This window comes from Gallinula chloropus (genome assembly GCF_964237585.1).
Source record: "Gallinula chloropus genome assembly, chromosome: 16".
Taxonomy (NCBI): Eukaryota; Metazoa; Chordata; class Aves; order Gruiformes; family Rallidae; genus Gallinula; species Gallinula chloropus.
In genome coordinates this window covers 16,549,340-16,575,264 of record NC_140101.1, presented here as the reverse complement: position 1 = coordinate 16,575,264, position 25,925 = coordinate 16,549,340, and the positions used below count along the sequence as shown (strand labels likewise).

Sequence of the window (25,925 nt, the reverse complement as noted above, 5' to 3'; positions counted from 1 at the left end):
CAGCCTGTTGTGTTCTCTAATGTGGACAGGAAGGAGCAGCCAACACGAAGATGGGGAGCAACAAAGACTCTTCCTTTGGCAGTAGCTCTGGTTTCAATCCAGGTCCACACCAGAATCTGAGATCTACTGAGATCCACAGCCAGGATCTCTGCAGAACTTTGGTGTTAACTGAAGGTTAGCCTGGTGTCTGTACAGAAAACAGCAGAACTCTCAACACTTCTCTGACAGCTAAGCCACTTACCTCTTAGGTGCAGACGGTGCTGCAGCAGGCAACAGGGTGTAACTGTTAAGAAAAATGGCATAGCACAATACCAAGGGCACTTCTCCCATCTTTCCTTTCCCTGCCCACCACTTCATGTATTTCACATACATCTTTCCAAATCTTCTTGTAGGAGTGTTTGGTTTTTTTTAAAGCCAGATGGGTTCTCTGAGCTAGTTGCCAGCACAGGCACACAAACCACTGTGCTGGTGGCAGTGATTGGTTTGCACGCTTCTCAGAGACTGACCACAACAGGAATAGCTGAAGGCAGTGCAGCTCTGAGCTCTGTGTAATGCAGAACTGTTCCCTTCATTCCAGTGACTGCAGCCTTAGATCCTGAGCATTGAGCCTTTTCACTGTGAAAAGCAAGTGCCTCTCACTATATATCAGAGTGTTAGGAGGAACACAGCTCAGGGTCAGCATTTCTGTTTCTAACTGTGTGTTCTCTTTTGCATGCATGTAGCTTTCAGTTTAGTAAGAGGTTTATATAAATACAAGTAAAGGGTAAGGGGTTTAGATAAATACAAGTAAAGCTTCTGGTGTTTTCTTGAAAGATGTTAACAGGGAAAAAAAAAGTTCACAGCATGCCTGTGTTAAGTAAATATTTTCAAGGAAAGCCTAGTTTCAGTGAGTTCTTTAGCTTTGCAGCTAGAACCCTTCAAGGAAGCAGCATCCCTGATCTTTGTTAATAGCAGCATTTGGTGATCTGACTCCATCACCTCCTAAAATAATAGCCCATGATTTCTGAAGTTGCTAAGGTGAAAGGTGAGGTTTGGCTTCCTAGGGGCGTGAGTTTACTTGTTAAAATACATCACAGCCTCTGGCTACGATTGTGTGACACTGGATAAACCTGGTAGGAACAATAAACCTAGTAGGAGTGATACTGAAGTCAAGTTGTAAGTTGTATTTTCATCCTGAGACTGATGCTCCTGGCACTGCATAAAGCCAACCAAAAGATACCCATTTCCTCCCACAGCATGTAACTTTACCAGATCCCTTCTGGGGCTGTGTGGTGCTGCCAGCACTGCCATTTTGCTGTATGCAGAAAGGGCAGAGAGAGGACAGACTAGTTTCCCCAAATTCTAGCACTGGTGACAGTCACCATGGCCCACCAGTGTTCTGCAAATACCCTGTTCAGGTCATCCTCACAGAGACTTTTCCGTTCCCTGGGCAGCAGTAACCAGGCTGATGGGCAGAGTGCTCCAAGTTGCTGAGATGATGATGATTTCTTTGGGCACTTAGATGTGACATCAAGGCCCCTGCTCTGGTTGGTTGGTAAGGTAAGATCTGTTGTGCCTTTGTGTTTTACAGTAGTTAAAGGAGTTAGGTGTATGAGGTGGTGTCTGAGAAAACAGGGAACTTCTTGCCCTCAGGATCTTGATTCTGCCCTAGATTAAGAATACGCTCAGGTGAGGAGTGAAATACCTAATCTGAATTAACCCCAAATTAAAGTTACTTTCCTTGACTCTAGCAGTGGCTTGTTGATGTCAGGAGGGCAATTGCAGCAGTTTTTATCTATGCTAGTGAGAAACCTGGGCGATTTACTTGCCATTTTAAGTAGCAGTGGAGATGAGAGGAGCTCCCTTGTAAGGTAGAATAAGGTAAATAGATATGCTTGTTATCACAGTCTGAACTATATTGTTAAACTCTCTTTCTGTTACAGTTCATGATCTGCAGAGCTTTGGACTTGATAATGTAAGTGTTCCCAAGAGTGTTCTAGTACTCTTGATCTGTTTTCCTTCTGGATTTCCCTCCCTTTGACACATAAAGATCCCAGTCTACTGATCCTGGTTGGATTTGGCTTAATGTGTCTGAGGAGAACCTGGAACCTGCTTCCACACAGGTCTCTGAAGCATGTTCTGGCACATCTGCATGTTGTTTGGCAAGCCTGTTCCTCTCCTCCTGAGACTGCCTTGCTCCTTAGTCTGTGTTTCCTAGTTTTCTAAGATTGACATTTTCACAACTGCTTCAGGATCTGATGGAGTTCACTTTGTGCTGGGAGGGAAGCAGATGATACCCATACATCTGCCATCCAGGCAGCTGGCAGCATGGGGCTCCTATGCACGTGGATGGGAGAGCCTGCTCTGTAGACAGGAGGGAAGGGTGCCAGAATCTGGGGATTTCCAGCAGGCAAAGGAGAAATTCCACATCTTGGATTCTCCCATGACTAAAAAAGTAGAGCAAGTGCTTTTGAGGATGCACAGAGTAAACCTGTCTCTATTCCAGAGCCACGTTCAGAAAATATACAAATAATTAATTTAGGCCCCTTACCTTGGCCCATGGATGCTGTGCAGTCACTTGAGTTACTTGCATTTCTGTTTCAGATCAATATGACACACTATATCAAGCATCTTTCATTTGGAAGGGATTATCCAGGCATTGTTAACCCTCTGGACGGGACAGATGTCACTGCACAGCAAGGTAAAAGCCAGCCTGCAAGAAAACTTACTTTAAGTACCTGTATTAATCAATGTTGGAAGAGAGCAGGAGGGAAGTTCCCAGTTCTTAACAAGAACCCTGACAGTGCTGGGTAAAATGTGGACTCTTCCAACTTGGGCTCTTTCCAGAGCAGCTGCCTCCATTCATCAGGAGCCAACCTGCTGACGTGTCGTGATTCTGTGTTGTTTCTGAAAGGTCTCTCTTTCCAGTGCTCACAGATGCACAAGAGCAGGTACAGCACATCCAGCACCTCATTACCAAGTGCCTATACCAGGCAGAGCTCAGGGAGAGCCCTCTCTAGCTACTGTGTGCAGCAGGAGATAACCTGAAAATGCAGGATAGAGAAGAAGGGCCAGGTTGATAGTTGCTGGAGAGCCATGGTGTGTGCCTAGCCTTGATCTACCCAACAGTAACAGTTAAGCAGCTGTAGGGAAGTTGAAATATTGCTGATCTCTTCTAGATAGCTCCAGTTTGCTGGCTTAAGAAGGAAAAGAGACCTCCTGCCTTCCATTATCCTTAAGAGAACTGAAGGGACAGGCTGGTCAGGCAGCAGCAGGAAATTTTTTCCTCAGTTACCCAGATCTTCCTTTTCATCTCCCAATACCAAAACCCCCATGGTTCTAGAGGATTAAAATGTAGTGTTAATTGAATCTGAGGTAGGATGCATATTTAGAGTTGCTTGTGTTTTCTTAGAACTGTGCTGTTAAACAGAAAGCTTTTCATCTGCTACTTTACAAATTTTCAGGAAGTTGTAGTGGGAAAATTTTGGCAAAAGGAAAAGTCACTTCAGATGTTAACTTCACTGTCCTTGATAAACCTCCAATAGCTGTTGTGCAGAAAGATGTTCCTTGACAAGTTGGACAAAACCAATTTGTGTCTACCTAACCTTTCAGTTAAGCTTTCCAGCTCTTCACCAGTTACTAATTGTGTCTCTGTCTTTGCTTACAGCTTCCATGATGTTTCAGTACTTTGTCAAAGTGGTCCCCACGGTGTACATGAAAGTAGATGGTGAAGTAAGTATGTTTTTTCACCTATTGTTTTGGCAAGTGAAAGCCTTCAGACTTCCTCCTCCTGTTCTGATGCTGACCATATCTGACCTCTGGTGGAAGCAACACAGGCTGTTGGACTTTCTTCATGTAACCACCCCAGCAAGAACAGTTTCTGTGGTGTGATGTTATCTGTAACGTTGCAGCAGTAATGAAGCGAAGTTCAGCCTCCTCCTCCATCCTACCCACCTAGATCAAAGTGACCATGCTGTTTCCATCATGCTCTCTCATGAATCCCTCCTAGGGCATGCTTGGGAGAAGTCAAAGCAGCAAGGGGATCCTGAAAACATTCTTTGGCGAGCCATCTCTTTTTCCCTGGCAGTTCGGTGGAAGTTCCTTGTGGTGAGGTGATACTGGGAGAAGCTTCAAACCATGTTTGAAGCTGTTTGCTTGGATTCAGGATGGCTCTGCAGTTTCTGGGGACGATTCTAATTCCTGAAGTGCCAAGGACAGTTAATTGCAGCCCTATTCTTATGGCCACCTCCCAGTATACCATGATTTCTGATTCTCCTGGTGAAGTCTCACATTCTACTGTAGAGCTGTTCAGAGGACTTCTGTCAAAGGAATTGCTTTCATTAGTCACCAGGAAAGAAATCCATGCAGACCATGATGCTTATACTGAGGGTAACTGTGGATCCAGGTGTGATGCCAGATGTATATCAGGGCCTGTGTTATACTCTCTGTACAAGTTACACATTCAGTGAAAGGAGAAAAGCCAAGTCCTCCCTGGAGCTAAACCTGGCAAGGGATGTCAAGGTGAACAGGAAGGGTTTCTTCAAGTATATTGGTGGCAAAAGGAAAAGTAGGGAAAATGTGTGCCTGCTGTTGAATGAGGCAGGTGTCATGGTGACAGGGGATGTGCACAAGGTGGAGTTACTGAATGCCTTCTTTGCTTCAGTCTTTACTGCTCAGGCCAACCCTCAGGATCCCCAGGCTTTGGAGGTAACAGAATGTCTGAAGGAAGATGTTCCCTTGGTTGAGGAAGATATAGTTAGAGACCACTTAAACTGAATATCCATAAGTCCATGGGCACTGGTGGGATGCCCCCATGAGTCCTGAGGGAGCTGGTAGAAGTCATTGCTAAGGCACTGTGTCATCTTTGAAAGGTCCTGGAGAACAGGCAAGATGCCTGAAGATTGGAGGAAAGTCAGTGGAGGTTTGTGATGGTAGGAAACTGGGAGGAGTGGCTGACAGGCCAGGAGGCTGTGCTGCTGTCCAGTGAGATCTGGACAGGCTGGAGAGTTGGGCAGAGGGTCATCTCAGGAAATTCCACAGGGCCAAGGGTTGGGTCTTGCACCTTGGAAGGAATAACCCTGGCACCAGTACAGGAAAGGGGCTGACCTACTGGAAAGCAGCTCTATGGAAAAAGACCTGGGAGTCCCTGTGGACACCGGGTTGACCATCAGCCAGCACTGTGTCCTCGTGGCCAAGAAAGCCACTGGCATCCCAGGGGGATCAAGGTAAGTGTGGCCAGCAGGTGGAGGGAGGTTCTCCTGCCCCTCTGCTCTGCCCTAGTCAGGCCTCATCTGGAATATTGTGTGTAGTGCTGGGTGCACTGGACCAAGAAGGACAGGAAGCTACTGGAGAGGGTGCAAAAAAGGGCTACAGAGGTGCTGAGGGGACTCTCTCTCTTATGAAGACTTGGAATTTTAGCCTAGAGTTGAGAATACTGAGGGGAGATCTCACCAATACTTACAAATCCTTGAGGGGTGGGGGTCAGGAGGATGGGGTCAGTCTTTTTTCAGTGGTGCCCAGGGACAGGACAAGAGGCCATGGGCATAAACTTGAACACAGAAAGTGCCCAGAGACCTTGTGGATTCTCCATCTCTGAGACTTTGAAAACCCACCTGGATGCTGTCCTGTGCAGCAGCTCTAGTGGGGTCAGGGAGTGGACTGGATGATCTCCAGAGGTCCCTTCCAACCCTGATCATTGTCTGCTTCTGTTCTTGGAACCCCCAAATGTGTCTGGTAAAGAAACTGGGTAGCATCTTTTCTCAGCTTGGATCCTAATTTGTGTCAGGTTATGAGGTATGAGGGAACATAATTTTATTTTACAGAAACCCAATAGCTTTGCTCTACAGATAAGACTGGTACAGGCAGCAGGTAGAATGACAGGGCGCAGAAGACTGCTGTAGTGTGGTCTTTATTTATCTGAAGAGGGGCAGTCTGTGTCCTTCAGCAGCCCTGGCACTCTTACTGCCTTGATGTGTTAGTTCCTTTTTTCTCACTCTTGTGGCTTGTTCACATGGGTGTTGTTTCCTGAAGTGTGCTTAGGGTGGAATATGTTTTGGTAGAGGATGATGTGGACTTGGGGTTCAGGTTGAGAAAAGACAGCTCATGTCAGTGATTGTCAGCAGAAACCAAACCAGTGCAGCCTGGGTGGGGGCTGATGGATCCCTCATGCCTTGGGCTAGCTGGGGCTGTAACCCTCAGCCTTGATGCTCTTTATTCCTCTTTGTAAGCGCTGTCAGGCCCCCCACAGTGGGCTACATTGATCTGGCTCACTGAACTCAGGCTTCAGTAGCCTTTCTTGTTCTTAACAAAACAATGTTTGCTACATTTGGTTCCTGCTAGGTGGTAAGGACTAACCAGTTTTCAGTTACACGGCATGAGAAGATAGCCAACGGGCTGCTAGGAGACCAGGGTCTGCCTGGGGTGTTTGTGCTGTATGAACTTTCTCCCATGATGGTGAAGCTGACAGAGAAACACAGGTAAGAGACATTTCAGCCTGGCTAATTCACCCTTTTGTCATTTTGCATAGCTTAAAAATCCTCTTGCCATCTAAGACATAACAGTGCTCTAAGACATAAGGCTCTCCCAGCCCTTCCCAGACAGTGGAGAGGAAGAGGCACTCACAGATAGCCTTCCCCTCAGTGTGAAAGGGTTTGGGGTTTTTCTGATAGCACCTGAAGCATCTCAGCCCAGTGTCAGGATGTGGAAGGAAAGTGGTGCAGCAATCAGAATTCTGACATAGTGTTTCTCACTTACCTCAAAGTCTTTTTTTAATGGTAACACTAGGTTTCTGTAGCACCTCCACTGATCCAGCCTGGTTATTTACTCTGCATTTGCTGTAGCTTTTCTGCATGACATCAGTGTGGAGCCTCTTGCTTCCTTCCAGCCCTCCACTGAACACAGCAATTGCCAGGGAAGGGAAGGGGTTGTAGCTCTCAGATCTTTTAGGACCAGAAGGAGGGACAGCCAATATCTGTACTTTACAATGTACTAACATGTGCTTAGGGATTTAGTTTCTGGGTGACAGCAGCCTGCTGTGCATCATGTCTGAGTAGGAATAGATGAAATTGTAGGGAATAAAAGTCCACCCATTAGATATGAATTCAGTACTGGCTCCTGGAGTGGTCACAGAGCTCATCAGGGCATGCTGGTTCAGTGCTGCTCAGTGCAAGTACTGGTGGCAAACTCCATTCTGGAGCCAGTAGGGGTTACTTAATTCTTAAATCTGTTAGTTTTCAGCTACTAAAACTTTTATATGATCTGCATGTAGGTGCTGTGATGAGCACTATGGTAATTATCAATTAGTTTTTATTAGTTAATTTTTCCTTATCTGACAGAGAGGTGTCTGAGCTCATGCCTGTTGTTCAAATTGTTTTCCTCATTCTAGGTCCTTTACACACTTCCTCACAGGAGTTTGTGCCATTGTTGGAGGCATATTTACAGGTATTGCACTTTCAATCTTTTCTCCTTCTAAAGGGTAAACATTTATTGTCTTACTCCTCTTAAAGTCTATGTGGCTTGTAATAAATCCTTGTTTGATGGGGAGAGATTCTTTCAGCCTTCAGGAACAGATACAGCATGTTCTGCAGAGCCATGGGTGTGGTGTCAGACTGTAATTAGCACTGCAGGCTTTTAAAATGCTGTAGATGATGTAGACATACCATAATATTTCATTTGGATGCTGTGTGGGACACTTTGTTTTCAGATAACGTGGTCTTTCACATACCATCTGAATGCATCTGTTCTGTTTTCTTGGCCAGCCTGAGTCTGGAGGATATAGTTGCTTTCATGTGGAAGCAAAGCCAAGGAAATCAGTGAATCCAGGTATCCACAGCCATCTCAGAGGTCTCAAGCTGTGTTCCCAGACATAGGAAGAGCTCCAGTGAGTGCTCTGCTGGGACTCAAAGTAGTCCCCACAGAAGGATGGGCTTGTGTGAGGAGAGGCTGCTCCTGCAGAGCTATCCAAGTGTCTGGATTTCATTCTCAGTGCTGGTTTCTGGCATAGCTGGTCAGTATCTGCTCAGCTCTAGGCCCGTGACAGAGCCTGGCCTTGGTCCAGCCTTGCACTCCAGCTGGTAACCCAGGGTGCTCGGAAAGGTGGCCAGAGATGGTCACATGGCTTTGAAGGGCCAGCCTGGAGATCTGGCCAGCAGATCTTACTAGAGCTAAGAAGCCAGCTACTGTATCACATAACACTTGTATCAGAATACCTTTATCCACAAGGCTTTTCCTTCACTCGAGGTGTCACAGTGCTCAGTGCACAGAATTCCTCTCTGTAATCTGTTTGATCCTGTTCATTTCTATTGTTGGGTCAGGGAAAGGCTTTCCAAACTGATTTCTGTGAGGAATGCAAGTGTCTTCTAGAGCCCATGAGGTTTGACAGCCAGGTCGTAGTGGTTGCTGCCACCCATCATGTTCAGAGTCTATATTCCAGAGGACAGGTCAGATCAGCTGAGGAACAGTTTTTGTGTTACAGCACCACATTGATTCCATGGGTGGAGATAATTTCAGGGCAAAATAACCACAGAAGACAGTCATCTGAAGCATTAATCAAAGACCAGATAGTAAGGCAAATTAATTCCATATCCTACAGTAATAAATGGAAGACTCTGTTAGTTGCTACTCCTTATAGTACAGAAATTGTGTAGGGCCAAGTAATTGTTTGTTTATGCCTTAGATTGGAGTGTTGAAGAAAACAAACCATGAAGCTTCATAGAGACATTGAAAACCCCTTCACTCACTGGCACCCTGTGTCCCCTCCCTGGCTCAGGGTTCCTGTCCTGTGAAAGCCATCTCAGTGGACACAGGGTTGGCTGGGTTCTGTGGTGCCATTAGACCCATTCTGAACTTTTCTGTGGTCCCAAACAAGCAAGGGATGAATAGGAATAGGCTCCTTCAGTGAAGGAGAGACTTGGGTAAATGACTGAAGGCACTGGTTTGGTTTGCTCTGTGTCCTTGGTAGTAAACATTGCACCTGTAAAGGGCAGAGTTAGGTAGAGTAGCTTACTTTTAAGATTAGTGTGAAATGAGCAAGAAATGGGGAAACATGCCCTTGGTAAGCTGGCTCAGGTCAATGGCATCAGCTTCCCCTCCAAACCCTTCTCACTCATCAGTAAGCACAGGTGACTTGGCCTCATTTTTACTTTGTAAGAGAAACCTTTCTCAGGAGAAGCCAGGACCAACCCTTGTGCTGGTGATCCATGCTGAATCTTGTCTGTCCTAATGAGATAAGGACCTTATTCTTCTGAGCCACAGCTGCTGCAGTTTTCTGTCTGGGGGAGCTGGAATGCCTTTACACAGACAGAGGGGGTTGTGTTTTCTTTCCCAGGGAGCTAATCTCTCTTTGAGTGTCTGCCTTGCTCCATCTGTTTTTTTCCTTCTAGTTGCAGGACTCATTGACTCCTTGATCTACCACTCAGCACGTGCCATCCAGAAGAAAATTGAACTTGGGAAGACAACATAGATAAGCAATGACAATCCTCCAGGCAAAAAACCCCTCGAAGGAGAACCAAACAGGCTTTTTGAAACACAAGTGATCTTCTGAGGGCACAACAGTCTCACATTACTACCCTGTTGTGCTTTGTTTGGCATTAATTTGTGGATGAAACTGCTTGAACCTTGCTGCTGCAGAGATTAGTCATCTTGTCCCATTGTGCAGATCCTACTGTAACAACCCTTCTGAGTCGGTCCATGTTCATCTAGTTTCACCCCCCTTCCCAAAAGAGGAGGCACAGCTCTGCTTGCCTTCAGGAATAACCTATGGTATCGTCACGAGACCTGGAATGGATTCAGGTTGCCATCAAGTGAGGTTTCTGGCAAGGCATCTAGCTTTTTAAATTTATCTTTAAAATGTTTCTGTGGCAGACCTCTGTGAAAATGTGCTGAAGCCCATGCACCTTCCTTCAGCTGTCCTGGCAACAGGGGTGAGACCCAGCACTTGGGACATGCTTACTGTCCCCTGGGGCATTGTGCTGGCTCCAGATTGCTGCTCTTCTGAAAAATGAGAGTTGATGTTTCAGGAAAAAAACCTGTTTGGCATTTTAATTCATTTTTAAATTAAAGTCTGCTTTTCACTTCCCCTCTCTTTCTACTTTGAAATAAAGTCCATCTTCTGCATGTGTCTTGGAAAGCAGGTGGAAGAATAATAAATGACTTGAACTGATCCTGGTACTGAAGTGGAAAGTATAATTAAAACAAACACATCTGCATCGTGGCAGAGTGTGTAAATATCACAATGATGACATTTTGATGGGTTTTTTTTCCTTTTTAATGATGCACACAAATGAGCCCAGTGCCTACTATGTGAAATTGTAGTGGGAGAAATCTGAAAATAAGGAACGAAATAAAATGTTGTGAACTTTTTCCTTGTTTTGAGGCAAAATGGACTCACTGCTTTTAAATTTCAGTTCTGCATTTGCTTTGGTATTGAGCACAAGGAGTTCCACACCAATCTGCAGAAGAACTTCTTCCTGGTGAGGGTGAGGGAGCCCTGGGACAGGCTGCCCAGAGGGTGTGGAGCCTCCCTCTCTGGAGAGATTCCAGCCCTGTCTGGACACCGACCTCTGTGACCTGTCCTAGGGACCCTGCTTTGGCAGGGGCTGGGACCCCATGGGCTCTGTAGGTCCCTTCCAACCCCTCCAGCTCTGTGATCTTCCCAAGTGCTCCAACCCTCTTTCCACAATTCATGGACCTTCCACTTCCCTTTGAGTTTTCCTATAAGCTCCATACTTGTCCACACGGGTCTTCTGCCACCCTGTCCTGATATCTTGCTCAAAGGGATGCACTAACCCTGGGCTTGGAAGAAGCACTGTTTGAATGCTACCCAGCTCTCACAGGCTCCCTTGCCTTCTAACAGTGTAGCCCATGAGATAGCTTCTATCAAGTCAGGGAAGAGATCAAAGTTTGCTCTTCTAAAGTTCAGGGTCCTGATCCCACTCTATACCAGGCCCACATTCCCCAAGATCACAAACTCTACCAGGGCATGGTTGCTGCAGCCCAGGCTGCCTCCAATCTTGACACCTTTAATGATCTCTCATGTTGGTGAGCACCAGGTCCAGCAATGCATCGCCTCTGGTCGGTACCTGAACCAGGAACTGGCCATCCATGGACTCCAGGAGTCTCCTGGATCTCTTGCAGCTGGTTTTCCCAGCAGATGTCTGGGTGGTTACAGTCCCCCATCAGGATGAGTGCCTGTGACCGTGATGCCTCCTGCAGCTGAAGGAGGAAAGCCTCATCAGTACTCTCTCTTTGATCAGGTGGCCTGTAGTAGACCCCTATCACCAGCTGTCCTTTGTTAGCCCCATCCCTAATTCTGACCCACAGGCTCTCACCCTGCTCCTGGCCACTTCTCAGAGGGAGCTCCTCACAGTCTATCCACGTTTTAACACAGAGGGCAGCACCCCCACCCTTCCTACCCAGCCTGTCCCTTCTAAAAAGGCAATACCCTTCTACAGGGGTGTTCCAGCTGGGGGAATCATCCCACCATGTTTCCCTGATTGCAACTAGATCATGATTTTCCAGTGACATCAGGGTTTCCCATTCCTCCTGCTCATTACCCATGCTGTGTGCATTCATGTAGACACTCCAGCTGGCCTGACTGACTCACCACCTTTTTTGAGGAGCCCTCCCTCAACCCCCTGGGAAGAATCTGAAGTTTTCCCCCACTGCTTCCTGGAGGGACATTAGAAGGTTCTAGAAGGGGGGTCAGCATTACTACCTCCTCTGAGGAGTCCCCCCAGAAGTTCCTATGGGACACTTCAGAGGTATTTCCCCAGTCTCCTAGAATGACAGCATCTCCACACCCTTCTTTATCTCGTTGAATTCTACCCTCCTCCCCCTTCGAATCTAGTACAAAGCTCTACCCTAGCGAGCCTCATTATATCCCCTTCCCCCTTCCTACCTAGTTTAAAGCCCTGTCCATGAGGCCTGCCAGCTCTTGAGCTGGGATTCTTTACCCTCTTGGAGACAGGTGCCACCTGTCCACAGCCATCAGGCCAGATGCTGAGTAAACCACCCCGTGACTGAAAAACCCAAAGTCCCTGAGGTGGCACCAGCCCCTCAGCCACCCATTCAACACCTCTGCTTTCCTAGCCCACTGCGTGTTCTTCCCTGCCCCAAATGGGATAGAAGAAAACACCACTTGCACCCCCCTCCCTCAATCAGCCTCCCTAAACCCCTGAAGTCTCTTTTGATACTCCTCAGGCTCCTCTGAGAGATTCCATCACTGCCTGCACAATGGGTAATGGGCAGTGATCAGAGGGGTGAACCAGATCCGGGAGTTTCCTAGTCATGTCCTTGACCGTGCCCCAGGGAGGCAGCACACTGCCCTGCGGGGAGGGTCTGCTCTGCACATGGGTCACTCTGTTCCCTTGAGAAGGGAATCCTCAACCAAAATCACCTTTCTGCCTTTCCTGGTGGAGGCAGCCTTGAGGCATGGAGTTGCCTTCCTCACTCTTGGCCTCCTCTTAGGGGGATTGTCCCCCACCTTCCCATTTGCCTCCTCTTCAGCTCCCAGCACCTCAAACCTATTGCTTAGAGGGACCTGGGGAACCAAGGTAGGCAGGGAGGAGGTTTTCCCACGGCGCCGAGCCGGGACTATCCTCCAACCCTCTCCGTCTTTCTGGTCACCCACTTCTCCTGACAGGGCTGGGGGTCCATCATTTTGGGGGGAAACTCTCCCCGTTGATTCTCCCTCTGGCACACCAGGGAGTCACTCAACCGACCAACCTCCCTCTCACACTCCCTAATGCATCTCAGTCTCTCCACCTCTTCCTTGAGCTCTGCCCCCGTGCTGAGCAGATCTTCCACCTGCTCACACCTCACACAGGTGGAACTGCTGCCACCATCCCCCAGCAGGAGCAGGCCCAGGCACTCCCTGCAGCCAGAGCCTTGTCAGACACACCCCTCTGCCTGGGTCACCGTGCTTTTTGTGGGGCGAGGCCTCTGCCTGGTGGAGCCCGTGGTAATCTGTGGTCACAGAGACTGTCAGTAGGTGAGACAGTCCCTGGGTCATGAGAGACAGAACCCACCTGCCCAGCCACAGGAGCTGCAGTGCCAGCTCTGCACGGGCATTGACCTCCCCTCTCTGTATCAGGTGGGCAGTGACAGGTCCCTGCCCTCCCTGAGGCTTTTCAAGGTGAAGGGCAGTGCTGGGGCCACCGTTGCCCTGGCAACGCCTACGCCACGTCTGCCTCTCAGAGAGGGATTAGATGATGCAGAGTGAAAGCTCTTTGGAAGTACTTTGGGGCTTGTGTTCTGTTGGGGTTGTTTTTCTTAGTTAATTGAACTTATCTACAAACAAGGGAGTGTAAAAACCTGTGGGCTTTAATTGAGGAGAGGAGCGATGTGAGGTGTGGGTAAGGAGATTGATTAATTTCCAAGCTGGAATACAGAGTAAAGGATTGTCCAGCCTGGAGAAGAGGAGGCTGAGGGGAGACCTCAAGGGGGGGGTCTGTGGCTTCCTGCCAAGGGGGAGTGCTGATCTCCAATCTTTGGGAACCAGGGACAGAACCCCAGAGAACAGTGTGAAGCTGCTCCAGGGGAGGTTTAGACTGGGTGTCAGGAAGAGGTTCTGTACTGAGAGGGGGGTCAGGCACTGGCACAGGCTGCCCAGGGAAGGGGTCACAGCCCCGAGCTGGGCTGAGGGCAAAAAGTGTCGGGATGATGTGCTCAGCCCCATCTCTGACTGGGCTGGGCTGTGTGGTGCCTGGGACTGATAGGGAGGAAGCATCCCAAGGTTAATTGTGCCCAGCTGGGACAATCACAACTACACATGTGCCAGGGGAAGGAGGTGAAATGTTCAACCTGATGAAGACTTCGAGCCTTCATCACTGAGACCCCCTGACGATCACCACCATGAGACACAGGTGCAGTTGGGAGGAGTTTATGGAAATGACTTCCTGGGACTAATTTTAATATGAAACAGGACAAGTTATGCATATGTACAGGTGTACTAGGAAATGCCATGAATATGTAACGTTCTACTGTATATAACTACGGTGGATTGCCATGTTTGGTGTGCAGGCTTGTAGAGGAGCTGAATAAACATACCTTCTTGGTAACTCTTTGTGAGATGTGAAGTCAGTTTCCACACAACAATCCCATCAGGACCCACTGACTTGGACTCCATAAACTGGATAGCCAGTTTAAGTGGTCTCTAACTAGATGTTCCTCATCCCAGGAATGTCTTCCTTCCTCCAGCCATTCTATTAGCTCCAAAGTCCTGAGGGCTGGCCTGAGCAGCAAAGACTGAAGCAAAGGTGGCATTCAGTAACTCCACCTTCTGCGCATCCCCTGTCACCATGACACCTGCCTCATTCAACAGCAGGCACACATTTTCCTTTTGCCACAAATATACTTGAAGAAACCCTTCCTGTTTACCTTGACATCCCTTGCCAGGTTTAGCTCCAGGGAGGACTTGGCTTTTCTCATTTCACCCCTAAATACCCTTACAGCATTCCTGTAATCTTCCCAAATGGTTGGTCCAGTCTTCCATAAAATGTAGACTTCCACTTGATTTCTTCTCAAGCTCTCTGCTCAACAAAGCAGGTCTCCTGCTTCCCTCACCTGATTTCTTGCTCTTAGGAATACACCAATCCTGAGCTTGAGCCCCCCTGCCTTCCACTGCCCTGGCCCATGGGCTTTCTCCATGCAGTTTCTTAAGTTGGTCAAAATCAGCCTCCAGAAGTCCAAGGTTGCAGTCCTACTTATTGCTTTGTACCTAGTACCCATGATCCTGAACACTATCTTATCATCACTATAACCAAGGCTGCTGCCAACCTTAATGCCCTCCACCAGTCCCTCTTTCTTTGTCAGCACTAGGCACAGCAGTACACCTCTCCTTGTTGGCTCCTCTACCACCTGAGTCAAAAATGTTATCATCAATACACTGGAACCTCATGGACTGTATGTGCTTTGCTGTGTGGCCTTCTCAGCAGATACCAAGGTGGTTGAAGTCTCCCATGAGAACCAAGACCTGTCAATGTGAGGCTACTTTCAGCTTTTATTTGTAGAATAAAATCCTGCCTTCAGCAGCCAGTCTCTCGATGAGGCTGAATTCAACGTCAGGGTCGTGGACCCTTGTCCTGCGAAAGGCTCCAGCCCATTGGTTTTTTTCCCAGTAGTGGTGCCAGTTCCCGTCACCGTCTGCGCCGAAGCCGAACACAGAAACCTGCAGACACACCAGCAGAGCTGTCACTGCCTGCAGGCCTGGCCAGCCTGACAACCTGCAGACAGACAAGCAGCGCGGTGGCAGCACCCGGTCCCGCTCACCCGCTGGCAGGTGTGCAGCGCGAAGAGCAGGGCTGTGAAGCCGGTGGAGGGGTAGCGCCCGCGGCGCTGCGTCCAGTTGTCATGGATATACTTGAGGAAAGCTGGGCTCAGGATCAGAACCTGCATGGGGAGCAGAAGAGCCACCAGCTCGGGGTTCTGTCAGCAGGACAGCCGGGCCCTGCTGCCAGCCCAGCCGCGGGCACTCTGCTGCCTGACTCGGCCCGCGGCCCGCTGAAGAGCAGGCACGGCCTGTGCAGAGGGGCCTTGCCTGCCCCGGGAGCTGCCGAGCCCTTACCTTGTTCCTGTCAGCTCTGATAAACTGCTTCACTCTCATGTACGTGCTGCAAAAGCCAGAGGACAGCAGTGAGCATGGGGCAACCCCGCTGCCAAGGCTTCTCCTTTGGAGACAGGCAACCGCCTGTCTGAAGAGAGTGGCTGTGTCCAACAGCACCCAGCCCCATGGCACCCCCCAAACCACCTTGGGGTGGCCCAGCAGTGTCCCCTGGCTACATGGGGCCCATGGCTTCACAGCAGGGACAGTAACTGTTCCACCCATAGGGATTATGGGACTGCAGGATGCCTGAGCCCCACAGGGAGAGGTCAGTGCCCACTTGCCCAAACTGTGGTGCAGAGATATGCCAGGACCCTTGGTCCAGGTGCCCTTTGTTCCACCAGGATGATGGTGCCACAGCACCAGTTCCCAGGACCACCCTGTGACATCCCCAGGATCTCCAGCACAAAAGATGTCCCCCAAAGTAAACGCACTGCATGAGGTGTCCAGTGGAGAAGGCGCTGGCCACCCACTGGAGGTCCAATGGCTTGAAGGGGACCAGGACAAGATGGACATTGGGCCGGAGGTTCACTGCACTCTCTGGGTACATGAAATGATGAGTTGTTCTCGTGCCAACATCCACCTCAAAGCCAGTGATCTTTGCTCTGTTCATCCTAGGGAACAGTGGGAAGGCATTTTCTGAAATGAAGGTGCAGCCTGTGCCAGTCCAAGGCTGCTGGTCCAACTGGCCAGGGACATCAGGTCACCCTGGCCAGCAGCAAAGAGTGGACATGGGTGACACAAGGCCAGTGTGCCCCAGAGTTGGGGGAATCCAGGGAGCCAGGTCAGCAGCCCCCTACTCCCTACTATCACAGGGCTTGATGTTGACAGATTTCACGAGGTGGATGGGAGCTGGAGCACACCAGGGCCCCAGGGAGACAAGGAGGGGCCACACCCCTTCAGGACACCCACCTCAGAACCCAGTCATGGGCATCAATCTGCAGCCCATGGCCAGATCCCTTCAGCCGCCCTGAGTTCCCGACCACTGCACAAGTCCTGCAGTGAGATGGGTCCCACATTCTTCCCTTTGGGGCTGGAAGGACCGTGAAGAGCTGCCGAATTATCGCCTGGAGCTGGACACCATTCTGGGGGTGCTGCAGGGTCTGGGGGAGTAAAGGCAGCATCACACCCCTGGCAGTGCCTGCACAGGGGAACAGAGCCCCCACACCCCCCAACAGAGCCCTGGGACAGGCACAGAGAAACCTGATGGGATATTAGGAAAAGGGCTCAGGACAGCCCAGAGAGGTAGGGGAGGGGGTTGGTGAGCTGCAGTCCCTGCACATCTTCATCCCCCACCGCATGGGTCTACCTTGACCTTGGCCCTGCCCCACTGCAAACAGACTCCCAAGAAGAGGCCCAAGCTTCCACCTGTGCCCCCACTCACCAGCCACCACTGAACCACATCGGAGGAGAGCTCGTGGTCTGCGCCCATCAGCAGAGGCTCTATGGCCGTGTTGTAGCGGGTGTTGAACCATGTAGAGCTGTTGGCACTGGTGGTACAGCAGATACAGGGGACATCAAGGAGGGAGGGGGCCCAAAGCAAGGACCCAAGGCCATCTCTGGGGGCTTGGAAATATTTCCACAGGACCAGCAGTAGACAGAGGGCCAGTACCACCTGTGTGCGTCTCTGGCATCGCATCCCTCATGCCACCTGTAGCATGACATCACAGGGACCAGTGGCAGTGGCACCACAGGACCCTTTCCCAAATATCCTCTGGGCCAGATCTCCTGGGACACCCCTTGGCTGCTCATCAGCCCTGCAGAGACCTGAAACAGCCTCAGAGGTGTTTCCCATTCAAACCATTCAATGGCTGCACTGCTGTTCTCTGCTTTCTGTGTGCATGAACGTTTCCTGAACAAGCATATTTAAGTGGCATGGCTGTTCTCCATCTAAAGGCATGCAGGTCAACCTCAAGCCTGAGAGAAGAGGGTTTGAGCATCCTAAGGGAGTTCACAAAGTGTTCAGCCTCTCAAGACCTGGTGTCCATGGGCAAAGGTAAGAGTGAGGAGCAGGCATGTGGGGACAGCCTCCATCACAGGGTGGGAAGTGACTGCAGCAGGTTGGGGGCTGGAGGTTTCCCTCTGTGCTAAAGGACAGAAAACTTCTCATCATTAGAGAGGCATCCAGAGCTTCTCCCTGTCCCCTGGGTGCTGACATGGGGTCACAGGTCATCATCAGCTTCAGTTCTCTGCATTTGCCATTTTGTGCAGCTCCTGCAGCACAGACAGACATGCTGGCCATGGGCAGTGTTCACCTGAGACCTTGTTGAGCGAGGCCGAGCCCATCAGCGACGGCCACAGCGCCTCTGGGAGTCACATTGAGGAGGAAAAAACCCGCTCGCAGGGGCTTTGTGCCCCCAGAGAAGGGAGAGGGAAGATGTGAGAAACTCTGCAGACACCAAGGCCAGGGAAGCGGGGGCAGGAGGTGCCCCAGGTAGCAGAGAGAAAGATGCCCCTGCAGCCCGTGGAGAAAGCCGTGGGGGAGCGGGTGTCCCCCGCAGCCCAGGGAAAAGGCCCAGACCCCACCTGCAGCCCGTGGAGAGGCCCCACGCTGGAGCAGGGACAGACAGACAGAAGGCCTGTGACCTGCGCTGGAGCCAGCCCCTGCCAGCACTTGCAGCCCACGGAGAGAGAGACACAGAGATGAGAGGGGGGGAGAGAGAGATCCACACTGAGCAGGTTTGCTGGGGCACAGGCTTGTGACCCCGTGGAGGACCAGGCTGGAGCAGTCTGGGCCTGAGAGACTGAGAGACATCCTGTGATTGCTGACTGCACCCATAGCAGTGACCCACGCTGGGGCAGCTGGGGAAGAGCTGAAGCCCCGTGGGAAAGGACTCACGTTGGAGACCTTTGTGGAGGACTGTCTGCTGTGGGTGGGACCCCACACTGCAGCAGGGGAAGGGGGTGAGGAATGTGCTCCTCCCACCCTACCCCCAGATAAGAAGGAAAACATCTGGTGAGGAACTGCCCGAAACCCCCATTCCCCCATTCCCTGCCCCTCCCCAGCCACAATGGGGGGAGGAAGGGAGTGAAATCATGGATCAAGTGCAGTCTGTGAAGAAGGGGGGTGTGGGGAGGTGCTTTAAGCTCTGGTCACACTTCTCATCACCCGACTCTGGTGTCCCTGGGGGTGCAGGGCAGTGTCATAAACCAGAGGGGTTTCTTTCCTTTGTTCTGTGTGGACTCTGCTCCTTCAAGCCCAGAGCCAGGACACTCACACAGCGCAGTGAGGGGTTTGTGACATGTTTTGCAATCACAGGGCAGGGGTCTGGTCGGGCAAGATTGAGCAGCCCCATCTCCCTTCCCATGCCCACGTGCATTACCTGCACGGCAAACAGGACCTTTCTACCCATACCCACCCCACCACAGAAGCTGAAACCTCCCTCACTTAGCGCCCAGAGCTGCCCTCACCTTGGGGTTTCCCAGCCCAGTGCCCTTGGCCACAAGCCACCCCACTGCAGTCCCGTGCCCAGTGGGCACAGACCCCATTCCCATCCTTGCTCAGCCCCAAGGGACACTCACAGAATCTCCCCAGCCCCACAGCAAGGAAAGAGGTCCTTACCCTCATACTGTTGCAACCCCCACCCTGGACCCCAGCCCGCTGCCCCTGGGGCCCCTTACCTCCTCACAGGAAGCACTGCTGAGCGGGGCCAGGCTTGGTGGCCTCACCACGACTTGTTGCAAGCTGGAGCCGTCACCTCAGGAAGAGGAAGTGTTGCACCATGACGTAGAGAGCAGTAAATGACACAGCAATATCAGGGTGCCCGTCCTCCTTATACTGCCTGTCACCCTGGTGTCTTGGCACAGCTGGCCCATGAAGCCCAGCACCAGGGTGACCACTGGTCCTGCTGAAGCTGGATGCCCTGGCCCTGCTTTCAGGCTGAATCAGGAAATTCATCATTAAAACCTTCCTCTGAAGGTATCAGAGGTAGCCAGGAGTGGAACTGCTCTCCTGTGCCTACAGGTCCTACTGTGACAGCTCAATGTCAGCCAAGACAGACACAAGCAGCACAGAGGTCTCACGAGCTCTGTACATCCAGCACATCTCCAGCTGGTTTGTGTTCCTCACGTGGATGGGATTTTGGGCTCAGAGAGGTTGTGAAATGTGCCCAGCAGCTGGAAAAACACAGCCAGTGGAGAAAAGCCATGCAAGATAACTTATAATGGCATCCAAGGGCAAGTCTCTGCTCTAAGGCCTGTGGGGAGGTTTGGTGCATGGCGAAGAGGAAGAATCTAGAAGCTACAATAACAAAACACAGAGCACTGAGGAGATGGTATTTATTGGCAGGAGTGCCCCGAGCTGACACCCGACAGTTTCTGGAGCACAAACAGCAAAACCTGAGTGGGAAGAACTAGGGGTGGCACAGGCTGGCAGTGGTGCTGGCTCTATGGGTCCATTTGCATTTCCAGGCTCTCAGTGTGCTCAGCCCATGGCAGAAACCCCTTTCCCAGGGTCTGCAGACCAGCGTGGCTCCAGTGACCACTTCAGAGCCCCACAAGGTGCACTGCCCCCGGCTCTGCCTGACCACTGCCCACAGCACTGGCAGAGCAGGGAGCACCATGGGCAGGCAGCGTGGTCAGGGCAAGGCAGGAGCTGGGCACTGGGCAGCAGAGCTCTCCAGGGCTGTTTCCTGTATGGGGCTTTGCTGTGCAGCAGCAGAAGATCTGGGAAGCATGTGGGTTGCTGTTGTTTTTCCTTGTGCCTGGTTGAGGGATCCTCTAGGACAGCCTGGCACTGCCAGCAGCACACAGGAAGAGTAGGATGGTAAGACAGGGGTGGTGGGGCAGCAGAGGTGAGGGAGGCAGCACTAAGTGAGCTGGTGCTCCCAGTCTCCTCACCACTGAGGCCCTTGGCATAGGTGGAAGTTGGGAGAATGGCATTTCTTCCCTCTTGAAATGGAGCAGCTCCTACTCATTGAGCACGTGCACAAATGAAGCAGGGAAGACACCTTGCCTGTGGGGCTGTCCTTCAATCCACCCTTTCTGTGCAGAGAAAGGAAAGAGAAGTAGCAGTGAACATTGTGCAGGGGCACTCAGGGGATGAGGAACTGGCCACAAAACACCTGCTGTTGTTGGCTTCCATGGAGGAGATGGAGAGATATGCAGAGCAGATGATGACAATGGGTGCAACAGTCATGGGACAGAGGCCAGAGATGGATGGAGGGGGAATCACGTGCATCCCAGTGCTGCCCAGCATACCCAGGTTCACTCACCCACCAGTTGCTGTCCTCTGTTTCAGACACCACAATGATCTCGCCTGTCCGGAAAGTCAACTCATCTTCCCGGTCAGCGCTGCAGTCATAGAGGGCACGGACCCTGCGCAGCAGCACCCTGTTCTGCAAGAGGGAGAGGGCATCATCAGGCCTCCTCAGCTCTGCCAGACACAGGTGCAAGAGCTGAGCTCACCCTGGCCACTGGCCACCTACCAAACTGCTCCTCCGAGGAAGAAGAGGTGGGACATCCCAGGCTCGGCCAGAACTTGTCTCTGGCTCCTGGAGGGTTCGGTGTGGGTCAGGCTGCTCCACGTTGCTGGGGCCAGGAATGCAGGGGAGGTCTGTGGCTTTCAGGGCACCTATGACAAGGGGCAATGGGCTCAAGCTGCCCCAGGGCAGGGTCAGAGCACATGTGAGGGAAAAGTTCTTCCCTGGCAGAGTTGTGGGGCTGTGGCACAGGCTGCCCAGGGAGGGGCTGAGTCCCCACCCCTGGGTGTGTTTAACAGAGGGGAGATGAGGTGCTCAGGGATCTGGGTCAGCACAGGACAGGGATGGTTGGACTTGATGGGCTTAAAGTGCTTTTCCAACCTGGTGATTCTGGGACTCTGTGACACACTCATAGTAATTTCCTCCCATGGTTCATCATGGGTGGGCAACAGCAACAACCACTGTAGGGCAACATGGTGCAGTGTGATCTTCACCCATGATACAGTGTGGGCAACAAGCACCCTGTAAATCCAGGAGCTGGAAAGGGGAGAGACTGTGGACAGGGTGGAGAGGGGCAGCAGGGTATGGAGTCGTGACCAGGAAGCAGAAGGACTTAGAGTGGAGGCTGGGATGAGAAGCATGTTACCAGGAGGTGGAAGATGGGCGGTGTAGCTCCAGGGTGCCCAGACAGCTGCCAGCACCAGGGGAAGGATGCAGCTGCCATGGGTCATGTGCTTGGCACCCTCCATCCTCCCCACACTACTGAGGTCTGCTGGGGTAAGGGTGTTTCCTAGGGACACCCAGACCTCCATCCCGGAGCTGCTTCTGGCATCACTCACCCCTTTGTTGTGTTATGCCAAGCCACTGCCTCAGCCCCCAGCCACCCCACCGGGGTGCAGAGCATGGGGTGTCTTTCTGCCTCTGATACCCATGGAAACAAATCCACTGCCTGAAATACAGGGTCATTCCCTCCTCTGATTTCAGCATCTCCAACAGCCCACCCAACCCCAGAATTACCCTGCCCTGGAGACACTGGCATCAAACAGCTGTAGTGGGGGGAGCCCCCTTCACAGCCCACTGTGGGCAGCAGTTCCACAGCTTCCACAGCTCTCCCAGCCCCATGTCCAAGCCAGAGGCCTCACAGCCCCGGTCCATGAACAAGGCTCAGCCAAAGCCACAGCCAGCCTAGCCTAGTGAGGGTGCTGGACTGCAGACCTCCAGCAGCTCCTTCCCACCAGCATGGGCCAGGTCCTTGCCTCCCCTGAGCCTGTCCTTCTGTTACCTGCAGCCATGCTGTTGGGGCTGGGTAGCTCGGGGCTGAGCGGTACCCAAGGTGCTGGCTCTGAGGATGCTCGCTTGTGCTTGCACAGCAGCAGGGGTGGACTCCTCCTGCTTCTTGTGTCCTCAGCAAAGGCAGATGAGCTGGTAAGGAAGGGTGGATATGACCCCTGGGGAGCTAAACAATGCAAGAACAGGTCAGGGGCTGGCACTGGTCAGGGGTCCTGGGGTGAATGGGTACAAATGCGTGGGCAAGAATTGTCTTCTCCCTGCTTGCAGGTCTGACTTGAGAAATGCATCAGGTTGGAAGCAGAGCTTGGAAATGGCCCAGAAGCAGTCAGGCATGGCTCAGTGAGGCACCCAGAAACCTGGGTGGCTCTTGGAGGTGGGACATGCCATGGGAAGGCTGGGCAAGGCCAGTGAAAGCTGGTCTTGCTAAGGAACAGAAGCCTAATGCTGCTGCTGTTTCTGCTGGAAGCTTTGTCTTCCCAGCTCTGACTCCTGATGGGCTCCTCTGCCTCTGCCAACAGCAGCAGCAGTTGGGAGGACGACAGCACATCCTAATGGCATTGGCACAGGGGCTCCAAGGGAAGTTTACACTCCACTGTTCATCAAAGCAGGGACCAGAGCTCAGACAGATCATGCAGCTCAAGCCAGAGCACCAGACAAGCCCTTATACCCCACGGGGGGGGGCCCAGGTCCCTCCCAGATCACTGTATGCAGATAGATCCCGGCTGCCAGAGGGAGCAGCAGCTCACCCTGCCAACCCCTGCACCACCCTGCCAACCCCTGCACCACCCTGCCCCAGGCTCTCACCTGACTTTGCCCACTGGGGTGGGGAAGGAGGCACGTGGGAGGAAACCAGTGGCATGTCTGGGCTGCGGAGGTGGGCAGCTGGTGGGGAGCAGGTGTCTGGCCACCCTCCCCAGGGCACTGCCCCTGCTGCCTCTGGCCTGGGGCTAGTAGCAGGTGGGTGACAGCAGCTCAGGGGACGGGCAGGCCCCCTCTTCACAGGACTCAGCTGGGAAAGGGACATATGCAGGTTAGAGTGGGTATGGCTGGGTGGTAGGATCCAGGCAGTGGCAGCACACATGGCCCCAAGCCAGGACCTGTCAGGACCTTACCTTCTCATCCAGGTCTTCATCACTCTCATAGATGTCATCTTGGCCCAGCCACCACTCACACTCCACATGGACATTGGGGCTGAACTGGTTGCTCTGGGCCTGCAGGAGCTGAGACACAGAGCAGCTCCCTGAGGACCCACCAGCCCCATCCTGACCCACCAGCCCCACTGGCAGCTGCTGGCCCCATCTCCAGCCACCCACACCTGCAGGCTGTGAAGGTGCCTCATGGCAGTGAGCAGGCTCTGCCAAGGGCTCCAAACACAAAATCAGGCTGTAGCAGGACGGAGGCTGGGACCCACAGAGGAAATGTGCTCACCCCATGCAGCCTCAGCACAGCTCCAGGGCCCCCTGCCCAGGCACTGCATGACCCCGACCCAGGCTGTGCCAAGCTGCTCTGCCTGAAAGGACCCCATGCCACACAGGGCCAGTGCCCACTGGACCCCCACACCCTCTCTGCATCCCCCACAGCACTGGAGATGCTGAGGGGAGTGAGTGGCCCTACTGGATGCATCCATAGGGATGTGGGTTCCCTGCCTCTCTTTGCCTCTGGTCCCAAAACCCCTGGGGTGATGGAACGTGGTTTCTTACCAGCTCTTCACACAGGGGATGTTTTAGTCTCCTGGCAACATCCAGAGCTGTCTCTCCTGCTTCATTAGCTGTTGCAGGGGGAGGGAAACAGCAGCCTTGAACACCAGAAGCCTCTCACAGTGGTTAGCCAACTGAAGAGCAGTTACAGTGCTGTGTTCAGGGCATTTGGGAACAAATAAGCCCAAATAAGGGGCAACCTAAACCCAGGTCAAAACAAAGGCTCAGATCATTAGGATGGTGGTGGGAAGATGAAAAGGCCAGGAGCTGAGACCCAGATAAGGAGGGAAAGGAGCACAGGGAAGTCCTAATGACTCACAGAGATCAGACAGGATAGAGGGACAGAAGAGCTTGGTCACTGCCAGAGCCTCAAGGCTACAGAATCAGAGGAGGATGCCATAGCCAACTCCCTTTGTCCTCTGTCACTGCAGAGAGCTTTGGGCAGTCCTGCTACATGTCCCATGATGCCTGAGGGACACACAGGGTGTCTTTACTGACTACCTCAAGCAACAGACAACAGGTCTGCACCCTGAGGGACCACAGAGCACCCCAAGACCAGCAGCAGGGTCTGCACTGTGGACTCAAGATGCTTGAGGAAGAACAGGCATGGCTGTGTCCAGCCTGGCCAAGGCAGTGAGAAGTTTGGCAGCCAAATCACAGTTTGACCAGGGAACATGTACCCAGCTCCTGCTGCCCCACCATGGTCTCTCTCTTCCCTCCAAGGAGCTGCCACCATGCTGCCTGGAGCAGGAAACAGGAGAAGGCAAGGATCAACACACCTACCAGCTCAGCTGATACTTGATGGTGGAAATACCTGTGCCCTCCCATGACACCCAGGATCCTAGTTTTAAAACTCACTGCTGTGTTATGAAGAGTAAGGTCTCAGCAAGTATAAATGATTGGACCTGTCCTCCAACCTGCTCTCCAGCATTGCAGCACTGGTTTTGAAAGGAGGTGAGTGCCTGGTTGAGGTCCTGCTGTGCATGTGGTTTGTGTGGAAGAGAAGCCCCAGCAGTGTTGGCCTTGCTGGGCTCTGCCAGCTTGGTGAGCTTACCCCAGCACAGTACCACCACAGACCTGCCAGTCACACAGGACTGTGGCTGCCCACCTGGGAGGGGAACAACCATGGTGGGCAGAGGCACAAGCTCTCAAGGGTCAGAAGCAGCCCAAAGCAGGCTGGTTCATCCATGGAGCATCCCCTGCTCTGAGCTGGAGGGCAAAGCCACCGCTTCAGTCCCTGGCTGCCAAAAGCAGGAACCTGTGAGATGTGTCACCCTGCTCACGGATGGCCACGGGCACTCCAGACCAGCCTGTGACTGATCCTGGAGCAGTGTCAGGACAGGGCACTTCAGGGGACATGTGGAGAAAAGCCTGGGATGGAGGCTTCCCCCCTGCTCGCAGGGTGCCCACCTAAGGCCATCAACAACCCACCTCTGCCCACACCCAGACAAGCCCTGCAGCCAGGCCAAGGAGGTGTTTCCAAAGAAGAGCCAAGAAGGCACCCTATGTATGCACAGGGTGGGGGGGGTCCTATGGTCACTCACTGATGGAGATGTTGGCTTTGGCCTTCAGTAGCAGCTTGACACACTCGGCTTTGTTGTGGGAGCAGCAGTAGTGAAGTGGTGTGTTTCCCTCCACTGTCTGCTTCACCAGGCTCCTGCTGCAGCTGAGGGTAGATAACACCAGCATCCTCAGAAAGACTCACCAGCCCAGCTGCAGCAAACACTGCCTGGTGCTGCCACACAGGCCCTTTCTCCAACCTCACCCAAGGAAGAGGTGGTCACCACCACCATCACACCTCAGCCCAAGGGAAACAAGGGCACTCAAGGCCCCTCTGTTCTAGGGTTAGTTACCCTCAGCCCAGCCAAAGGTGTGTTTGGTGGGACACCTGCCCTGGTGATTCTTCATTTGGAGAAGACCATCAGTCTGTCACTACCATGG

At 52.2% G+C, this 25,925-nt stretch overlaps 3 protein-coding genes across 3 annotated transcripts in view; 1 reads left to right on the top strand and 2 right to left on the bottom strand.

Moving 5' to 3' along the window:
- The window catches only part of ERGIC3 (ERGIC and golgi 3), a 29,438-nt gene extending 19,103 nt beyond the window's left edge, over positions 1 to 10,335 (top strand). Inside the window, exons 8-13 of the mRNA XM_084271364.1 lie at positions 1,923 to 1,954; positions 2,584 to 2,680; positions 3,647 to 3,711; positions 6,319 to 6,455; positions 7,364 to 7,419; positions 9,360 to 10,335. Of these exons, the coding sequence (XP_084127490.1) occupies positions 1,923 to 1,954; positions 2,584 to 2,680; positions 3,647 to 3,711; positions 6,319 to 6,455; positions 7,364 to 7,419; positions 9,360 to 9,439 (467 nt within the window). The 3' untranslated portion in view covers positions 9,440 to 10,335. The remainder of the gene's footprint in view (positions 1 to 1,922; positions 1,955 to 2,583; positions 2,681 to 3,646; positions 3,712 to 6,318; positions 6,456 to 7,363; positions 7,420 to 9,359) is intronic.
- A 4,456-nt stretch (positions 10,336 to 14,791) lies between these two features.
- LOC311197821 (CMP-N-acetylneuraminate-beta-galactosamide-alpha-2,3-sialyltransferase 2-like) lies at positions 14,792 to 17,216 on the bottom strand (the record flags this gene model as incomplete). Its single annotated transcript, XM_084271640.1, has 6 exons — positions 14,792 to 15,145; positions 15,247 to 15,366; positions 15,542 to 15,587; positions 16,012 to 16,191; positions 16,490 to 16,680; positions 16,962 to 17,216. 6 exons carry the CDS (start codon positions 17,214 to 17,216, stop codon positions 14,978 to 14,980), a joined length of 960 nt encoding a protein of 319 aa, XP_084127766.1. The 3' UTR covers positions 14,792 to 14,977.
- A 3,202-nt stretch (positions 17,217 to 20,418) lies between these two features.
- The window catches only part of LOC311197889 (arf-GAP with SH3 domain, ANK repeat and PH domain-containing protein 1-like), a gene marked incomplete at its 5' end in the record, with an annotated part of 29,721 nt that continues 24,214 nt past the window's right edge, over positions 20,419 to 25,925 (bottom strand). The window contains 8 exons of the mRNA XM_084271729.1: positions 20,419 to 20,560; positions 20,791 to 20,913; positions 21,004 to 21,149; positions 22,280 to 22,453; positions 23,092 to 23,296; positions 23,400 to 23,507; positions 23,988 to 24,055; positions 25,529 to 25,644. Of these exons, the coding sequence (XP_084127855.1) occupies positions 20,486 to 20,560; positions 20,791 to 20,913; positions 21,004 to 21,149; positions 22,280 to 22,453; positions 23,092 to 23,296; positions 23,400 to 23,507; positions 23,988 to 24,055; positions 25,529 to 25,644 (1,015 nt within the window). The 3' untranslated portion in view covers positions 20,419 to 20,485. The remainder of the gene's footprint in view (positions 20,561 to 20,790; positions 20,914 to 21,003; positions 21,150 to 22,279; positions 22,454 to 23,091; positions 23,297 to 23,399; positions 23,508 to 23,987; positions 24,056 to 25,528; positions 25,645 to 25,925) is intronic.